Source organism: Hippopotamus amphibius, chromosome 3, assembly GCF_030028045.1.
Source record: "Hippopotamus amphibius kiboko isolate mHipAmp2 chromosome 3, mHipAmp2.hap2, whole genome shotgun sequence".
Taxonomy (NCBI): domain Eukaryota; kingdom Metazoa; phylum Chordata; class Mammalia; order Artiodactyla; family Hippopotamidae; genus Hippopotamus; species Hippopotamus amphibius.
In genome coordinates this window covers 28,293,248-28,312,721 of record NC_080188.1, presented here as the reverse complement: position 1 = coordinate 28,312,721, position 19,474 = coordinate 28,293,248, and the positions used below count along the sequence as shown (strand labels likewise).

The 19,474-nt window shown below is 34.0% G+C and overlaps 1 protein-coding gene across 10 annotated transcripts in view; it reads right to left on the bottom strand.

Moving 5' to 3' along the window:
- FIP1L1 (factor interacting with PAPOLA and CPSF1) overlaps positions 1 to 19,474 on the bottom strand; it is a 67,978-nt gene that overhangs the window by 9,596 nt on the left and 38,908 nt on the right. For 6 of the 10 annotated variants that reach the window (XM_057729039.1, XM_057729041.1, XM_057729042.1 and 3 more), the window contains 4 exons: positions 19,067 to 19,223; positions 8,366 to 8,392; positions 6,301 to 6,355; positions 5,326 to 5,381 (listed from right to left, as the gene is read on the bottom strand). In XM_057729039.1, the coding sequence (XP_057585022.1) occupies positions 5,326 to 5,381; positions 6,301 to 6,355; positions 8,366 to 8,392; positions 19,067 to 19,223 (295 nt within the window). The remainder of the gene's footprint in view (positions 1 to 5,325; positions 5,382 to 6,300; positions 6,356 to 8,365; positions 8,393 to 19,066; positions 19,224 to 19,474) is intronic. The other 4 variants (XM_057729044.1, XM_057729045.1, XM_057729048.1 and 1 more) reach the window with 1 other exon arrangement.

Genomic DNA, 19,474 nt, shown 5'->3' with positions numbered 1-19,474 from the left:
ACAGTTTAAAAGCCCTTGGAAAACTAGAAGGGATTTTCCTTATTCTGACATAGGGTTTTTATCAAAAACCTAAGAGTAAAAATCTGATAGTATAAATATAAAAGCATTTCCTGTATTTAAAAAAAAAAAAAAAAAAAAAAGCGGGGGTGGGCGGGGTTCTCCAGGCTATAACTCTATTTTTAGTACATTATATGGAGGTCCTAGCCAGAACACTAAGACCAAAAAAGGGAGGGGGGAAGAAATAAGAATGTGAAAAGGAAGGAATCGCAGAGGATACTGCCTGAAGACAATCCACAAACTAAAGTGAGAGTTCAACAGGTAACAGGCTACAAGATGAACATATATACTGATCAATATATATACATATAAATAAAACAAAAACCAATTCTAAGTACAAGCAAATACAAACAGAACATGGAGCTTAAATGAATACACCATTTAAAGAACAAAAGCATTAGGTACCTATGACTAAATCTAACCAAAGATGTGCAAGAAGTGTATGGAGACAATTACAGCACTCAGTTGAAACTCATTAAAGAACATCTCCCTAAATGGAGAGAGAGTGCTTGTTCATATATTAACTCAATGCTGAAAGGACTGTGGAGCCCTACATGGTTTCAAATCCTGACTCTGCCACTTATCATATACCATTCGGAAAATCACTGACTCTGGCTGTTCTTAAACTCCCTAGTCCATAAAATGAAGATCATAACTGGATGCCTGCTATATAAGGCTGTCAGGATTACATGCAACTTGCAAAGTTGATTCTAAAACAGATATGTAAGAGCAATGGCCCCAAAACACTTCTGAAGCAGAATAAGGAAGACAGATTTTGCAGAACCAGGTATCAGATTTACTATAAAACTCAAAATTAAGACAGTGTGGCATTATTAGCACAGGGATTGTTAAATTAACCAAATGAACAGTCTAGAAAACTAAGAAACAGATCCATTCATTAGGGAAACCTGAAACACAAATGGAGATGACACTGTAGATCCCTCAGGAAGGATAAACTACTTAACAAATAACACTAGGACAATTATATCTTTACTTTATAATGTAGGCAAAAATTAATTCCAGATGGCTTAAGAACTTACACAGGAAAAAATTCTGAAAACTCTTTTTGGGAAAAATATATTAAAGAATATCTTTGTATACTTGAGGTAGAGAAAGTCATGGTTCAAATATGACCCCAATTAAATGTGGTATGACTTCTGCACAGTTGATGAAGTGTCAAAAAATAATTTTAATGTATTTGCCATAGAAAGTTTCTTCTTTGAGGGGCCTGAGTGTAATTATCTCTATAGTACACATTATTCACATAGTCATAATAATGTGAATATGGTTTATTGTTTAGCTTTTAGAATAAAATATTTGTCAGGGCATAGATAATTTTGGTTGTAAGACAGAATATCAGAAGTATACCTGATCAACACTCTATGACATACATCAAAGCAAGATCCTTTTTGACCCACCTCCTAGAATCATGGAAATAAAATCAAGAATAAACAAATGGCACCTAAAGAAACTTAAAAGCTTTTGCACAGCGAAAGAAACCATAAACAAGACAAGAAGGCAACCCTCAGAATGGGAAAAAATTGTTGCCAACAAAACAACGGACAAAGGATTAAACTCCAAAATATACAAGCAGCTCATGCAGCTTAATACCAAAAAAGCAAATAACCCAATCCACAAATGGGTGGAAAACCTAAATAGACATTTCTCCAAAGATGACATACAGATGGCCAAAAAACACATGAAAAAAGATGCTCAACACTAATCATCAGAGATGCAAGTCAAAGCCACAATGAGGGATCACCTCACACCCATCAGAATGGCCATCATCACAAAATCTGGAAACCACAAATGTTGGAGAGGGTGTGGAGAAAAGGGAACGCTCCTGCACTGTTGGTGGGAATGTAAGCTGGTACAGCCACTATGGAAAACAGTTTGGAGGTTCCTTCAAAAATTAATAATAGAACTACCATATGATCCAGTAATCCCACTCCTGGGCATATACCCAAAGAAAACCATAATCCCAAAAGAAACATGTACCATAATGTTTATTGCAGCACTATTTACAAGAGCCAGGACGTGGAAGCAACCTGAATGCCCATCAACAAATGAATGGATAAAGAAGATGTGGCATATATATACAATGGAATATTACTCAGCTATAAAAAGGGATGAGATGGAGCTATATGTAATGAGGTGGATAGAACTACAGTCTGTCATACAGAGTGAAGTAAGTCAGAAAGAGAAAGACAAATATTGTATGCTAACTCACAGACATGGAATCTAAAAATGGTACTGATGAACTCAGTGACAAGAACAAGGACGCAGATGCAGAGAATGGACTGGAGAACTCGAGGTTTGGCAGGGGCAGGGGGTGAAGGGGAAGCTGGGATGAAGTGAGAGAGTAGCACAGACATATATATACTACCAAGTGTAAAACAGATAGCCAGTGGGAAGTTGCTGTATAACAAAGGGAGATCAACTTGATGATGGATGATGCCTTAGAGGGCCGGGATGGGGAGGGTGGGGGGAAGTCGAGGGAGGGAGGGAATATGGGGATATGTGTATAAATACAGCTGACTTTGGTGTACCTCAAAAACTGGAACAAGAGTGTAAAGCAATTATATTCCAATTAAAAAAAGAAAAAAAAGTATACCTGATCAAAGCAGGGAAGCAGAGGGGGCAAAAGAGTTGAAGGCTTGGAAGGATGCACAGTAGTAGATAGAGACTGTTGGTACATGAAATGGGGGGTAGGTATATAAATAGAGAGAGGAAGAAAGGGAGTAATATAATTTCACTTCAGGGGAAAAGGAGAGGAGTAATGATGGTAAGTGAGTAAAATACACATCTATCACACTAGGAAGATAACAGATGGTATCTAAAGTTATATAATCAAGAAACAGGGTGAAAGCCTATGTAGAAATGCCATGCAAACCATTAGAACCAAAAACCATTAAAAACTGTTTGTCTCTGCAGTTCTTTAATATTCCTACAAAGATTACTTTTTAACTAGGTATTACTTTATAAGCACAATCCTAATATGCACATCAAGAAAAATCATTATTTCCATCTATAGTTACTTGGTAGTGTTTGAGGATGAATTACAAAATTCTAAAATAAACGAAGGTAAAACAGAATTACCAATAAAGAGGAAGCTGTATTTATCATCTTCATTCCAAGGCTCTGTTTGACTAGGATAAAGAAAACTAATTTTCCCCTACTTAATTCTTGCTCTTTGCTTTATCACTGTTAGTACTAAAGACATCCTTCATTAAAGGGGAAAAGAAAAAAGCTCATCTCTGAGGGGGTGGTAAAGAGTGAGGAGAAAACTCTTGCTTTTTTATTAAAAATGTGCATATATTACTTTGAGAAAAAGTTAAATGCTTAATTAGCCAGTTTTTAAAAAATGAAATCTTCCACTAGGCAACTGCGTAGGTTATCTCAAGAATAAAGTCTTATTCTTTCTGATATGGACTATTCCTCCTGTTCATCTGTACTGAAACAAATACACAGGAATTTAATGACAAAGCAGAAAACGTTAAGTGCCATAAAAAAGGTAAAAATAAATTTTAATTAATTTAATAAGCAATGCTTATTGAGTACTTACATGTTATAGGCACTGTGCGGAGTCCTTTATATTCAAACTTTAATTAACAGATATGAAAAATAATTTAGGTTGTTAAACTTATCCAAAGTTACTAAGATGGACCCAGGACCCAAACCCAGACTATCTAACTGCAGGGCCTATGCTTTAACAAATATGCTACACTGCCTCACAGTGCAGAAAAGGGGAGGAACTTGGCGCTTGTCGAAGGTGGGGATAATCAAAAAAATAACAGCTACTATTTGAGTGTTTATTAAATGGCAGGACTAAGGTGCTGCAATGTATTCTCACTGATCTTCACCTTATAAGGAAGAACTGTCCTCCCCATTTAATGATTAAAGATCTATAAAAGTCACATAAATAATGGGATGGGGAAGCACAATTCCAACCCAAAGAGTATGACTTCCTGGAAGCCCAGGGGAAAAAATGTGCTATAATCACTGAAACAAATAACAGAAAGACTACCTCTTGATGTGAATGAATGGAATATATGGCTTTGAACAAGGTGGGTCTGAAGGACAATACAATACCCTGATAGATACCTAGAAGGTAACTGAAAGTATATAACTGATACTATGATCTGAACTCTCACCAAGACTTTTAAATTCTACTCCATAAATGCCTTTGGAACAACTAATTTTCTCCATCCCCCATGGAATCAGCTGAATTCAGGACTATAAATTTCTTCCCCTGGATTACTCTAACAGCTTCTTGTTCTCCCAATCAAGCAGGCATCTCTGCCATTCCTACCTTTCTACCTACCCTAAAAACCACAAATTCCTCACAGTAAGTAGCCAGAATGGACCCTTTTCAAATGTAAACCTAACAATTATGCAACTCAGCACAAAACTACATGGTTCCTCAGAGCCTTCTGAATAAGTTCTAAACTCTACAGCACGGCTATAATGCCCCACACCATTTCTCATCTCATCTCTAGATGTTCATCATGTATTCTCTACAATCCAGCCACACCACACTTCATTCAGTTCAAAAGCCTACCACCACACTCTCTCTCGCCTCCATGTTTCTGAACATGATTTGGATCCCAAGTCAAATCATCTACAACTCACTCCACCGGAGTGGGAGACCCTTCCCATCATGTTCCTATGACAGCTTCTTCTTTCAGCTGGTTGTTTCCTCATTATCTTATAATTTGTTGAAGGCAAGCAAACCTATGTCTAGTTTATTGTATCCCTAAAACCTAGTACAAAGCACAGCTCTTTTAAAATAAATGAATGGATCAAGAAATCTAAGCAGAAAGTGGTATCAAAAGCCCTTAGAATGGATAAAGCTGAACATGAAAGAGGACCTGGCCTAATGATCTAGAAAAAAAGATAAACCAGTGAGGGGGAAAGATGAGGTTAACTGGATGCCATGAGTTAAGAAACAAAAGGATTATATATAGACAATGAAGATCGACAATTTAGTGACAAATCCTAAATTCATTTAGGAAAAGGCAAGGCATAAAAATCCCTGTTGTGTCACTATTTGTTAATTTTTAAAAGTATAGGTGATAAAGAAATGAAAAGTATTCTGTTAAGTAACCTGGAATATATGTAAGACCTAGTTATTCCTGTTGTAAATATTTTTTAATTGCTCTGTGAGATAGTACTTTAAACCATGGAAGTATGCTTCTATTGTTTTAAAACTATTTAAGTACTTTACTGACTCAAACTGAATCTGAGCATTTAAAAAATAACACTTACCATTGCCATATGGAAAAGCCCGTGCAGAACGACTATCATAACCAGAGGAATGTCCACTGTCAAAGAAAAATATATTTTTATGTGTTGCAAGTAAGTTCTGAATTTTAACAGTTTGGTTTTTCTTTTTATATAGTTTGAATCACTTTTTCAGAAATACAGTATTTTTTATAAAGTTTATTTGCCACTTAAGAGGAAATAATAACAGGTACCATTAATTAGTTATTTCTATGTATCAAGAATGGTACTGATGCTTTATATTCACCAGCTGTTTTAATCTTCACAACTCTATCAACCCATTTGGTAAAAGAGGAATCTGAGTCTCAATGAGTAGTTATGAACTTTGCCTAAGAACACAAAGCTGAGAAATTTTGAAGCCAAATTTGAACCAGGTCTGTGCTGATTCCAAAACCTATGGGTTAAACATGGTATTGCCATCCATGAGGTAAATGTTCTTTACCACAGCATTCCAAATAACATAAATCATAAATGCAGGATATAAAAAATAAGGCTATTGTCACAAAGAAGGGATCCAATCTTCCTTTGTGGAAGCTGAGCTGCACTGGGTAGCAAGCAATAAGGCCACTTTTCTTTACTGTGGTCCCTGATAATAGTTGTCCTTACTTAATCCTAAAATAGACATGCATTATTCATGATTATTAGTCATCTGTTTACATATCACATAAACCTGACTATAGCCAAGTTCTTACAATCTAGGGGTTTTTTTAATAAGAATATCATAAATCAAAGCAAGATACTTCAAAATACTATCATTTAGTTATCTTTGTTTTGTTTTGTTATTAGGCCGTAAGTTCAACATCTTAAGTAACTAATATAGATCTATACTTATGAATTAAAAGGCAGGTACTATTGCTTATAATATTAAATCTTTGAAAATATTACCAAGATACATATGATTCTTCTGTCAAAAGCCTATCAACGATAAAAAAAAACCCTTACAGTATCCACACTGATTACCTTTCTATTGTTGGTATAAGAGATGGAGGTGGAGCGCCTGGTGGAGGAGGAAAACCTGAAACATTCAATCATAAGATAAAAAAGTTAATAGAATGTACATTTAATGTCAAGAGTTAAAGTTGCTGTGTGTCACTAAATCTCTCTGGGGATATATAACATGCTTCTCTATGTTATAATGGGCAGAAAACAATGGAGCTTAAATTTATGAACAGATTTTTGGAGCAATATAACTTTAAATGAACAGTCTGATCTAATACACAGCACAAACTGGGAGTCAGGACACCCGGTCTTATTTTCAGCACCACACACAGCCCATTTTGTGAGTATAAGAAAGTTAATTTCAATGCCTTACCTTTTCCACATATAAAACAGCAGTAGTATTGCCACCAGATAATTTTTAAGTATTTTAGAAGAAAAGCAAATAAAACAGCATTTACCTCTTTCAAAAAAATATTTTGAGAGTTTAGATGTATAGAAATTTCCTTAAAATGTATAATTTATAAATAAAATCTTACCAGTAAATATATAAATGCTGAGAACATCCATCATAGAACACATTTTAAACAGCACAACCCTAAAGAACTAATTTACAAAGAAAAGCACATAATGTAGTTTTTTAATTGGTTTAGAAAGAAAATAATTTGCACCTTTATATCATGAGATCTGAATAATTCACAAAACCTAAATGAAATACCACCAAGTATGGCTACAAGGGACCTTGACAGTTAATCTACTCTGCACTTTCAAGTTCAGAGAGGCAATGAAGCATCCCAGCAAGACTTGAAAATTCTACAACTTATGATACTAATTCCTTATGACACCAATTCCTAACAAGTTTTAACAACCCTGACTATTAGGAAGTACATTAAATTATGTAATTTAAATCTATCACATTACAATTCATACGCTGATCTGAATGAGGACAGGAAGCAACCCATCGAAATACATGTTTGAAAATACTTTCACTAAGGCCTCCTTCTTAGCATTCTATGTAAAAATGAATCCCAGTTCTCCTAACCCTTCTCACAAGTCCATTTAAATCAATTTTTAGCCCTGCTTCAAGCTGTTTCAAATTCACCACACTCATCTTCACTGTGTCCAGTTTTAGGTTCTCCTCTATTAAACATCTTAGCAGTGTAAAATTTAGCAATTACTACATTAGTCCTAGAGTCCATAATCCTACTTTATACAGCCTTACAATCACATTTCTTTTTAACCTACAAAGACACACCAATGATTTCTTTATGACTTTTCCTGACAAGTCTTTTTCAGCCATATTCATATATAATCAGTGACTATCCCACATCTAAATATGTATACCAGCCTATGCTATCTAAACTCCACTATTTTCTGTTTATCAAGGTCATTCTGAATTTAGACCCACCCTTCCAAGCACTGTCACCTCTCATTCTCTCTATACTTCCTGACTGTTAATACTGAACTCAGTACACACACTTGCTATCATATTTGCATCACACTACCAAAAAATTTTCAAAAACTGAAAAAAATGTAATAAACAACACTGGCCCACATATAAACTCCTACTGATCATATCCTTACAACAATGAACAATTTAATCACTGCTCTATGAACAACCATCTGTCCCGCTGTCAACCTATCTGTGTGGTTCAGAACATACTTTCTCACGACACTGAGTTATGTCAGCAGGGTAAAATAATCAGAAACAATGATAAAGTCAAGATAAATGATCTTTCTCTTCTCTTGCAGTCACTTCATCATATACAAAATTCACTGGTCCGAAAAACAATTTTTAATAAAAATTTTATTTTTAATCCTATACTCTTGTTTTCTTTAATAAACTGATACGGTAAGAATTTTCTCAGAATCTCTATTTCTACAGAAATGGGTAAGACAAGTATAAGAAAACTAAATATCTTAATCAAAACTGGAATGAAGCAAAGGCAGAGCTGAAAATAGGACCTTGAAATCCCAATAGCCTATTCCATATTCTAATAACCATATCAACACTGTCCCTCCTGTAACTATAAGCTTGAAATTTCATGTTTATTAACAATGATGGAGAAAACATGAAAAAAAGTTTTACCTGGAGGTGGTACAGTTATTGGAATACCTAAAAAACAAGTGATGAAATTTAATATAGTAATTGGATTTCATAACCTGTTATGTATTTATGCCATCACCAAAGAAAACTTTGAAATAAAACCCCTCGCCTCATTGTCCTGGCTTATTCACTCAAAAGCAGCATTCTGTTTTCTTGCAGAGGACCAACAATTCAAGTGTAACGTCAGACTTCCTGATGAAAACCCAGTCTAACAACTTGATAACAAGTTTTCCCCCACTAGTTGTAATCACAAACAAAGAGAGACATCAGTTAAAAAAGCACACTTGTGCATACACAAATATCAAACTCCATGAAGTTACCACTAAGTTTGAAATCAACATCTGATCTTATTTTAATAGCTTAATAGGGAAAATGATCAATGGGCTCTTAAATACTGCAGGTAGTGCAACTCAGAAGATGATGGATATTCCCTTTAGTAAAGCTATGAGGAACATTCAAGTGTTGGTGTGAATTGTTTTACTACTGTTGACAGGCATGTGGAGAGGTGATTATTTCCTTTGACTTGTGCGAGTAAAGATAGGGGGTATAGCCAATCCATATATATAAACCCCTAGGGCACACTAAGATAAGTGTGGATGGTTTACTTCTATAGAAGTCAGTAAATACTAATTTGAGTGACTCTCATTCATTTGCACACATTATAAACTTTAAGAAATAAACTATGTATAAACATTCTCAATTTTCATTGGTCAAATGTGCCCTTAAATCCTAATTTAAAATTTATGTGTCATGCAAATTATAACAAAAAAATTTTTCAAGGAAAATTTTATACCATAAATAACTTCAACAAAGTCACAATGGTTTACTAAATCCAACCTTAAAAACGGCATCAAAACTATTCCCAAAGAGGAAAAAGTAATCTAATTCATTAACTAAATGCATAGGAAAAAATAATGAAAAAAACTGCTTTCAAGTGTTTGACTGTCAATGGAAACATCTGCTAATAATTTATCTAAACTTTTCCTGTGCATATTTTACCAGAATAAGAGGTTTATACAAAAAGATGTTAAGGCAGCAAGTGGCCTTAAAATGGAGAATGAAGCACCTTATTTAACCACCCATGCAAGAAAAGGATGATGCTAAACTTACAAAACCAAGAATACTAAAAAAGATATATAAGGCAGCCATCATGTTCCAAGAATCATTAGGCATCCACAAGTCTCCTGAAATGAGCTATACTTCATGGTAATTCTCATCCATCCTGAGGTACCCTGCTGCCTCCTACATTACTAAGCTAAAAGAATCCAGCAAACAATGCATACTAGCAGAGTCCCAGACACCAAACTAAATGGGAAATTAAGGAGGGCAAAGCATATAAAATGTTCTTAATATCTATTATTACTTGACTTTCTTTAGAACAGTAGACTTTTTTTAGAGCACTACTGAACTTCACTATGTGACCTAGTTTTCACATTTAAGTACATGACTACTTAAATGAATGATTATTGTCCTAGGTGTGTAAGATAAAAAAAAACCATACCAAATCCAGCAATCCACTCTGTAATCCTAATAACTTTACCTAAGTAAATACTTGAGCAACATGCATCACTTCAGCTAACTACAGTGTGAAGTCATCTAAAGTAAGTAAGAAAATACTAGTCAGCCCTCTCAAAATTTAGTCTTTAAAAACATTTAAGTTATCAAACTTTCACAAAACATAAAAATAAAAGAATATAACCTAACTAGTAAGTATGCTAAGAAGATAGTTAACATTACAAACATTTTGCTTTTAATTTTAATCTTACTACAGTAATATCATAGGACAGATTCATAAAAAATCAACTGAAAGAAATTAAGAACACAAAAATTATGCAACAGAGATAGATAGATATAGATGTCTCTCTAAACAGTGTCTACACATCAGAAAGCTGGCATGAGAACTTAGAAAGGGCCCTTCTTGTGAGCCCTATATTTCATCTAAAATAATTCAATGCAAATCTTTATTGGTAAATGTTCACTGAAACATAACTTCAAAGTTGATGATACACTATAAAATCCATTCTTTGACAATTAGCAAATGTTATTTTCAAAATGCTACTAAGAAAGTTTAATACGTGATATAGTGTTAGACCAAGACAATTCTCATCTTAAAAAATCACTATTTAGTATTTGACTTTTGTTAACAAAAGAGACACAGTGTAATAAAAAAGAAAATTCATCTCAAAATTCCCTGTCCTGTCTCCCTCAACACTCCCAACTTTCCTGGCTAACACATGTGCTCCCCCAGCCAACAGACCTGAAATACACAAAGCACACTCTGTGTTTCTTTTCTGTATCTTTTATCTGTAAAATGAGCAGGAAAAAAAATGTTTATTTTTCTGGAAAGTTTTGCATACAGTAGTAAAAGTAAGATTTCTATTACAGGCCAAAAGCTTTGGGAAAAGTAATACTCAGGTTCTAAAGGGACTGCATAGCTCAGTGGTTTTGAAACTTCGGCGACCATCAGAATCAGCTCAAGAATTTGTTAAAACAGACTGCTGGGCCCATCCCCTAGAATTTCTGATTCAGTAGGTCTGGAGTGAAGTGAGGCAGAGAATCTGCATTCCAAACAAGGAGATGATGATGTTGCTGACTAGAGACCATCCTCTGAGCATCACTGGATTATGGTCAAACTTCTCTACTAATTGCACTGCTGAGCACCTCAATATTCAAAATACATAAAATAAATCCATTTCAAATTTTTATGAAACAAAGCATGTGACATTCTCAAGTGAAGCAGTACAGCTGTATGACAGCCTTTTTACTATCTGGCAACTTCAAAAGAAAGAGAATAGGATTTAACCTTTCCAGTAGGTAATATGTACTTTTAAAAAGAAGCATGGGGTGGGGGGGCCTAAAATCCTATTTGGGGACTGAAAGAATTGATGCAAAGAAACAGAAAGGCAGCAGAGCAGCACAACATCATATCAAAAGGAACTCAACTATATTTTTTTAATTCTCACAAAATTAATAGAGACTCTGCACTCAATGAAAAAACTGAATAAAAATTATCTATAAACTCATTCTCAATGTATCCCATCATAATTTTATACAACTATGGCAAAAAAGAGTTATGTGATAGGCAGCCTCTGACATGGCTTCCAATGATTTCTGCCTCCTGGTTTTCATGTCTTTTTATAACTCTGGTATTTATATCCTCCCCCTGAATGTGGGCGAGATATATAATGACTTATTTCTAACAAGTGAAATACAGCACAATGATGGGATGTCACTTCCGTGACTAGGTTACAAAAGAGAGTGACTTCTATTTTGCTGGTTTCCTCTACTGTGTTCTCAACATTCATGCTTTGATGAAGCAAGCTACCATGTTGGGGAAGACGTGAATCTTTCAATGAAGAGGTCAATGGACTTGAACAGGAACCTTATCCTAGACAAGCCCTCAAAGCCTGTGAGAGACCTTGAAGCAGAGGACCAGCTAAGCTGTCCCCACATTCCTAACTCACCAACACTATTCAATAATAAACGTATGTTGTTTTAAGCCACTGCATTCTACAGTAATTTGTCATGGAGCAAGAGCTAATTAACACATACAGTTACTACCTATCATTTCTCTATTCAGTTCAAATGAAAGAAAAAAGCACAGCAGAACTATGTAAACTATGCTTCCTAATTCTCACTTGGAAATCACAAATTTCATCAGCACTGGTATGTTACAAATAGATAAGCCTGATCGCTTTTCTTAAGTCTCACCAATTTCTACTTTCAAGTCATCAGACTCATAAGTAAATTCTGCACCAAAAAACTGAGTACAAAAAGTCAAGGTTTATAAAAATATTTAAATATTACCTTCCACCACATGCTTTTCTATGTATCGATATTCTGAATATCATGTATACAAACACATCACCTACCATGTACTCTTTAAAAATATTAGGACGTAGACTACTATAAAACTATTCCTTAATAAAGTAAAATAATTAATTACAAAAGGTGCAAAAGGAATGGAAGTAATTTTAAAGAAAAAATGTGTTAAAAGATGCTTTGGTCACAAAACTTAAACCAAAAAAAAGAAAGTTATCAGCATACTCCATACTGAAAAAGTAAAAAAGATAATTTTACATTAACTATAAAATGGGTGTACTACCTTATCTTTATTAGGATCTCTTAATCCTCCTATCATAAAGTAATCTAAAAGCCTATGGAAAACAAAAATTCTATGTTAGACAAATAAAAACATCTCTGATAGAAATACCAATATTTTTACAAATGACTTGTAAAGGAATTAATCTCTACAAGCTGACGTCCAATGGCAAAATGACTGGAAGAGTAGCACAACCAAAAAGCAAATATTAAACCATGATTAAATTCTACAAAATACAGCATCTACGGTGTATTAAAAATATAACTATTATAAAGGGAACATCCATGGGGAAAAAAGGCATTGAAAAAATCAACATCCTAAATGAGCTTTTAATTTCTATTAAAACTTAAATTTAAATTAACTTTAATTGTGCCCAAAAATACTGTTCATTACAGATATTTAGCACTATACCCTATTTTGAGTTTACTGAAAACACTGATAGACTCTTGGGGTTTTATTTAAATATAGGAAAACACAAGAAAATAGAAAATGAGTACAGTTCTCAAAAACATCACGAAATTATTTTTCAAAACATACTTTTGGAAACCACGTTTTTAAAATGCTTACATTTTTGTCAAACAGCATCAGTTAATATGCGGATTTGCTGTGTAAGACCAAAAATCTTCATGGAACTATAAAATCAGCTTAATAAATGCTATATTCACAAAACAGCTTCTCAAATAAAGGGACAAAATTGTACTTCCTCAAGGGTGCAGATAATATTCACTGAATATAGGCCAAGCTTCTGCCAAAGCAGCAGTACTCAAAGTGTTATCTGGAGCTTCCTGGGGGTCCCTAAGGCACTTCTAGGAATCTGCAAGGTCAAAACTCCTTTCATAAAAACACTAGGATGTTATCTGCCATTTTCATGCTCATCCTCTTACAAATGTACAATGACGTTTTCCAGAGGCTACATGACGTGAAATCACAATAGATTTAATGTGGAAGCAAATAGGAGAATCCAGTTTTTTCCTATTAAGCCACACACTAAAGAGATTTTCAAGTGTAAAACAAGGCCACTGTTTGCACTAAATGTTTTTTGTCATTCTGAAAAAATAATTTTTCATAAAAATGTTATCAATATGTAATGGATTATGTATACTCAAAATAATATTTTAAATACAGTATTTTAATTTCTCAGGCTTAATTTCTAATTAAAAATAGATATAACACACATAAATAAAAGCTCTTTGGGGTCTGCAGTAATTTTTAAGAGTATAAAGGGGTCTGTGACCAAAAAGTTTGATAGCTGCTGTGCTAGAAACCAGACTCCTAACAAGAAAATAATCTAAAGACAATGCAGACCTTGAGGAAATGCAGAAAGACTTCAGACATAAGCTGCTTTTCTCTCTAACCCCATGTATCATTGCTAACTCAAAATCAAAATGTTTAAGAATGAACAAGATTTTTAGGTTCATATAATTTGTAGTACTAGATGACTAGTAAGACACTAATGTACCTAACAAGAGTCTTTCAGGAAAAAGTATACTTCCTTCTAAAATACAGAATTTTATACATTTTGAAATCTAGATAGACAGCTAAACCCTATATCCAACTTTAAAAGCAGAGATGACTTATCTGTGATCTGGAGTAACTGGACTACGTCTCAGTAAAGCAAAGAGCCTTATTCAACTTAGTAGAATTATATTTATGAGCTAGATTTCAATTGTTCCTAAGACTTACAGAACCGTAGTCACGTGAGCCTTAATACTGATTAGGTAATAAGAAATGAGTTAAATTCAATCTCCCTTCTCTTGTTCAATAAACTTCATTACATAAAAACGAAGATAGAGTATGACACTAAAAGTAAATTAACATTTAAAAGCCTAAAAGTCTATCATAAAATGTAATACAGTTTGACCGTAGTTTAAAAAACAGCTTGTTTACAACTGTTAATTATGTTATTAAAGAATAATAATAATAATATAAACCAGACCCAGAAAGACAAATACCACTTATATGAGGTACCTAGAATAGGCAAATTCACAGAGACAGAAAGAAAAGAGGCCACCAGAAGCTAGGGTAGGGAGGAAGGTTATGTTTAATGAATACATATGTTTTGTTATGAATGATGAAAAAGTTTTAGGTATAGATAGTACTGATGGTTACACAACATTGTGAATGTAATGACACAACTATACATTTACAAATGGTTAAAATGATCAATATTATGTTACATGTATCTTACCACAAAAACACACATACACAAAATCAACTACTCTATAATATCAATCCTTCCAATTTTATAATTTTTCTTCCAACACACAAGTATTTCAAAACTGGTTTACTCAGTAAACAAAGACTTCTTAACACAAACCAGGCAACTAGTGAAACCTCAATTAACTGGATTTTAAAAAAAAATCTGATTCCTGCTCTTTACAATCTCCCTAACTTCCTTAATCCCAAACATATATGCATACAGTGCAACATCAAGAAAATTTTTTTAAAAAGCTTTTAAGCCATGTTATTGGGATGAATACACATAAGCCAATAATATAGCTTTCTTGACACAGGTAATGATTCACTTCTTCACTTCAATGTAGTTAATAAAACTGGCATTCAAGCAAAACTGCCTAGGTTAGAATTCTGGTTCTGCTACTTTCCAGCTATTACTGAAATTCCTTAAGCCCCAGTTTTCTCATCTGTAAAATTAGAATATCTACTTCAGATGTTGTTGAGAATCAAATTGAGTTAATATATGAAATATGTTCAGAATAGTGCCTTCAATAGTAAGCATTCAATAAATATTAGCTATTATTTCTATTACTGCTCAGTGAAAGCATGAAACCACACTAATGTTTTTCTTAAAAAAAAAATTCATACAATACAAACTATAATATATTCTGGTTCACTAGAAAATGAAAATAACAGATTTTCTAAAAATTAAGGAAGATCTTGAATAACCAGTGTTTGTTTTCAAGCTACTGTGAGTATGGTGGCAAGGAACTATATTAAATACTTTTCCATTTAATAAAGCTAATCCAGAAGTTACAACATTCATTTAGGATCAAAGGTCCCTTACATGCCTGTTGCACTCTTCAATATGCCTCCTCAACTCTTCATACAAATTTACTGTGGCCAGAAATATGACTTTGGCCTCTTTGTCACTAACACGGCTTCACGTATGTTGTAGATGTGTGTCTGAGGGGGAGAGGAAGCAACACACCTTTTCTGTTAAGTTTTTCTCACAGTAAAAGTTCCTTGAATGAAGCTGTTTCTATCAATTCATCGTTGCTAAACAATAACTGTCTACTCATTCCATAAGCCACATCTGTAAATCTCCAAGAGCTGACCATAAATTTTACCCTCCACACCAGGGCGTTTCTGAGAGTGAATAATAATAATTAAGCTGGGACAAAAGGTATAATGGGACTATTCCAGGCAAATCTGGGTAACACCCCAAATTAAGGGCATAATACTTCATTACTATATTTGTTTCATCATATATATAGAACTACAGTCTTAAAAATTTCAGCATTTGAAAGCTAATGTTAACAAAAGCAACACTAAAATGTTTACATTAATTCTCCAAAGATTTTTTTTTTCACTTTTCCTTTTAGTATTTCTCAAGGAAGCAAAAAGAAACCCCAAGGTTTCTCTAAGACAAATGAAGTACTTTTTGAGGCAATACTTACAGACTCCTGAGTCACAGCTTTCTTTCATTAGTTGCTTATGATTCTTAAGGTGATCTAAATTACAGCAAACTCTAGAATACACTGTAATCATGTGACTCTGGTAAACGGTAACTGAAAATGTGGCTTTAATCAAGGCCTATATTCATCTGATATATGTATATATATCTATGCAGCCATACTGTTGTTTAAAGCCAGTGCCCATTCTGATCAGTAAGTGCCTGTGTGACTGTACCAACTGCCAGTCTGAAAATCCCTTTTGGTGTTATGGATACATAAGTATGTTGTTAACATATTAAGGGAATGTCAAGTATACAGGAGACCTCTGTGATCAGCACTGCGGGGAAACACAGATGGAAACACACAGCCTATGCTCTCTCCAATAGCTCACAATCCAGTAAAACTAAGGAGTAATCCAGATAGTCTCAACTTACAAATATTTGGTTTTAATATGAATTGGTATCTCTGCCTCACTACCACCTCCAGCAAATATACCACAGATAGCTACTACTTAAACCAGCATTAAAATTCATCTGAATTTGTATTCCTTAAATGCTGACAGGATGACATGGAAATGTAATCTAAGGATAAGCATCAAAGGAAATCTAGACAGATGTTTAAAATATGGAAAGCATGTAGTTGAAAATTAACATTAAATAGATAGCTTAAGCAATAGAAAAATAATCAGTGGTACTCTACAGTATAATGCTATAGATAATGTGAACATTATTAAAAGATTTGTTATCCTTGTAAACAGAGGAGGTTATATAGCAAAGAAATGAAATGACTTTACCATTTTGAAAGAGAACACACATCCAGATAATGCCACTGCCTATCAATATCCTACAGAGCTTCTATTCTTACACCAATGAGGTATTCTTTCTTTTATCATTAATTCATACTATCTCTTCTTTTATCATTAATTCATACTATCTCTCTCATTTACTTTAATAAACAGCAAGTGTTGTAATATATAAATGTCAGCCATCTGGGAATATACTATATTAGCTAGAAAATAAAAAAATTCTTTTAAATCACCTTTAGTAGCTAGTAAAGTTTAAATAAGATTACAAAGCAATGTAGTGTAGAGACTATTATCACACACATTGATCATCTTTTAGTCTTATTAAATCAAATACATTCAAAATTAACTATTTCTACATTTTATCTTTTTCATAGGACAAAGGACTCACTGACGGATCACTAAGTCCTCATCACTTTCTCTTTTCATTTAGTTAATTCTCACCACATTAAAAATCCAAGAATCACAGATCCAATTACAACTTCTGAATGGTTTTGGATTCAGAACAAGCAATTTATTTTTGGAACAAGAAATTCACTTAACTTTAGAAATAATGTTGTCTGGAGTAACCAACTCAAACCTATCCAGTCTTCTCCTTCCTCTGTTTTTGAGACAACAGATTCCCTAAAGCCATAGTCATGTTTCATAATTTACTTATCCTTTTTGAAAGCAGAAGTGATCTCAGAAGAAAATCAAAGGTGTTGTGTTGTGGGGCTAATGCAACAGCTGAATTTTAGAGGTCAAGGATGAATATTACAGGGAAGAATTATTCAGACCCTTTAAATGCCTCTGTACTCTAATCACAATCACCACTGCTTAAAACAAAGACACCTCTTTGAAAATGCAAAGTGAGTGGACACAGCTCTGTAGTACAAACTGATTTCACTAATAGAAAGCAAATTTTAGGGACTTCCCTGGTGGAGCAGTGGTTAAGAATCTGCCTGTCAGTGCAGGGGACATGGGTTCAATCCCTGGTTTGGGAAGATGCCACATGCTGCAGAGCAACCCAGCCTGTGCGCCACAACTATAGAGCCTGCACTCTAGAGCCTGCGAGACACAACTACAGAACCCACTTGCTGCAACTACTGAAGACCTAGTGCCTAGAGCCCATGCTCCGCAACAAGAGAAGCCGTTGCAGTAAGAAGCCTGCACACTGCAATGAATAGTAGCCCCCACTCGCCACAACTAGAGAAAGCCCCTGTGCAGCAACAAAGACCCAACGCAGCAAATAAATAAATGAACAGATAGATAGATAACAAAATTGTAATAACAGTTACATTTTTAAAAAAAGAAAAAAAAGAAGAAGAAGAAGAAGACAGCAAATTTTACTGTATGTAGCACATGTAGTTCTGGTTAGGACCAGCAGCTCATTTTTAACATTTACTACTAGCATTCTCCCTAGGAAGAGGGTAATTGTCATCTCAATCAATCCTGTTAGTTTCATTAAAAATTGGTTAAGGGACATAAATACTGAAATTATTGTGAATAAAATAACAAAGGTCTTCAGACAAAAGGCTGAAAGTATAAAATTTGGGAATTATCTGTGAATTCTTTTCTACTGCCACGATCTAGTTTTTAATAAATAACCAAAAGTGACTAAGAATACAATAAAAATTGACATTACTTTTCTGTCTTGTTTAACTGAAGTAAATATTAGGTACCTGGTACCCAGAAACAGTCTCCTAAAAGGAAGCCAGTATACAAAGAAAGATGACCAGACAGACTGAAATTTTCATTTCAATCTCTTCACGGGATATAACTTTTTTGACCTACACAATCCTAAAAGTATCTTTAAATTTTTTTTCAAAACAAGGTAATATGATTCAATGTGAATTTATGACTACACAATTAGTAACTTTAATTTGGGGATCACTATCATATTTTTGGATCACAATTTTAGTATCTGTCCATTCTTCTATTTTAGTACATTGCCTCTTTGCTTTACTGAAATAGTAAGACACGTATACATCTGTTTCAGTGTGAATCTACTGAAGATTTTACATCATCTATTTCATATTCCATTACTTTTAATGTAGTACAATCAATGAAAATGCTGTTTTCAAACACATACTTCGTTAAATTCAAAATTTAAAAAACACTCCCGGGTTATTTTTCTTTCAAAATCAAATGTCTAATTTACTATTTACCTGGTGGTGGAATCAGAGGTGGAGCAGTGCTGACAGTTGGAGGAGGTGGAAGAAATGGAGGAGGTGGAAGGTGAGTGGGAGGAGCTCCTGGAGGGAAAAATGGAGGTGGTTTGCTAAAATTGTTGTCTACTTCAGTAGCAGATCTTTCAGAAAGGACCTAAAATTAGAGCATAGTTAATTAAAAAGGTGAATAAATGTTCTGATTAAACTCAATAAATGAACCTCATTTAATCGAAGAAATAAGTTTTATTCACATAGACATATTTTGGGGAAGCAGAAGTAATGTTCCTATGTGTGTGATATGCATGTGTATTATACAGATGTGAGTATTCGATCTCAAACCCACTTTTTAAAATGTTCATATTCAAAGCGTAGAAAAAAACTGAATCATTACAAATAAAATTAAGG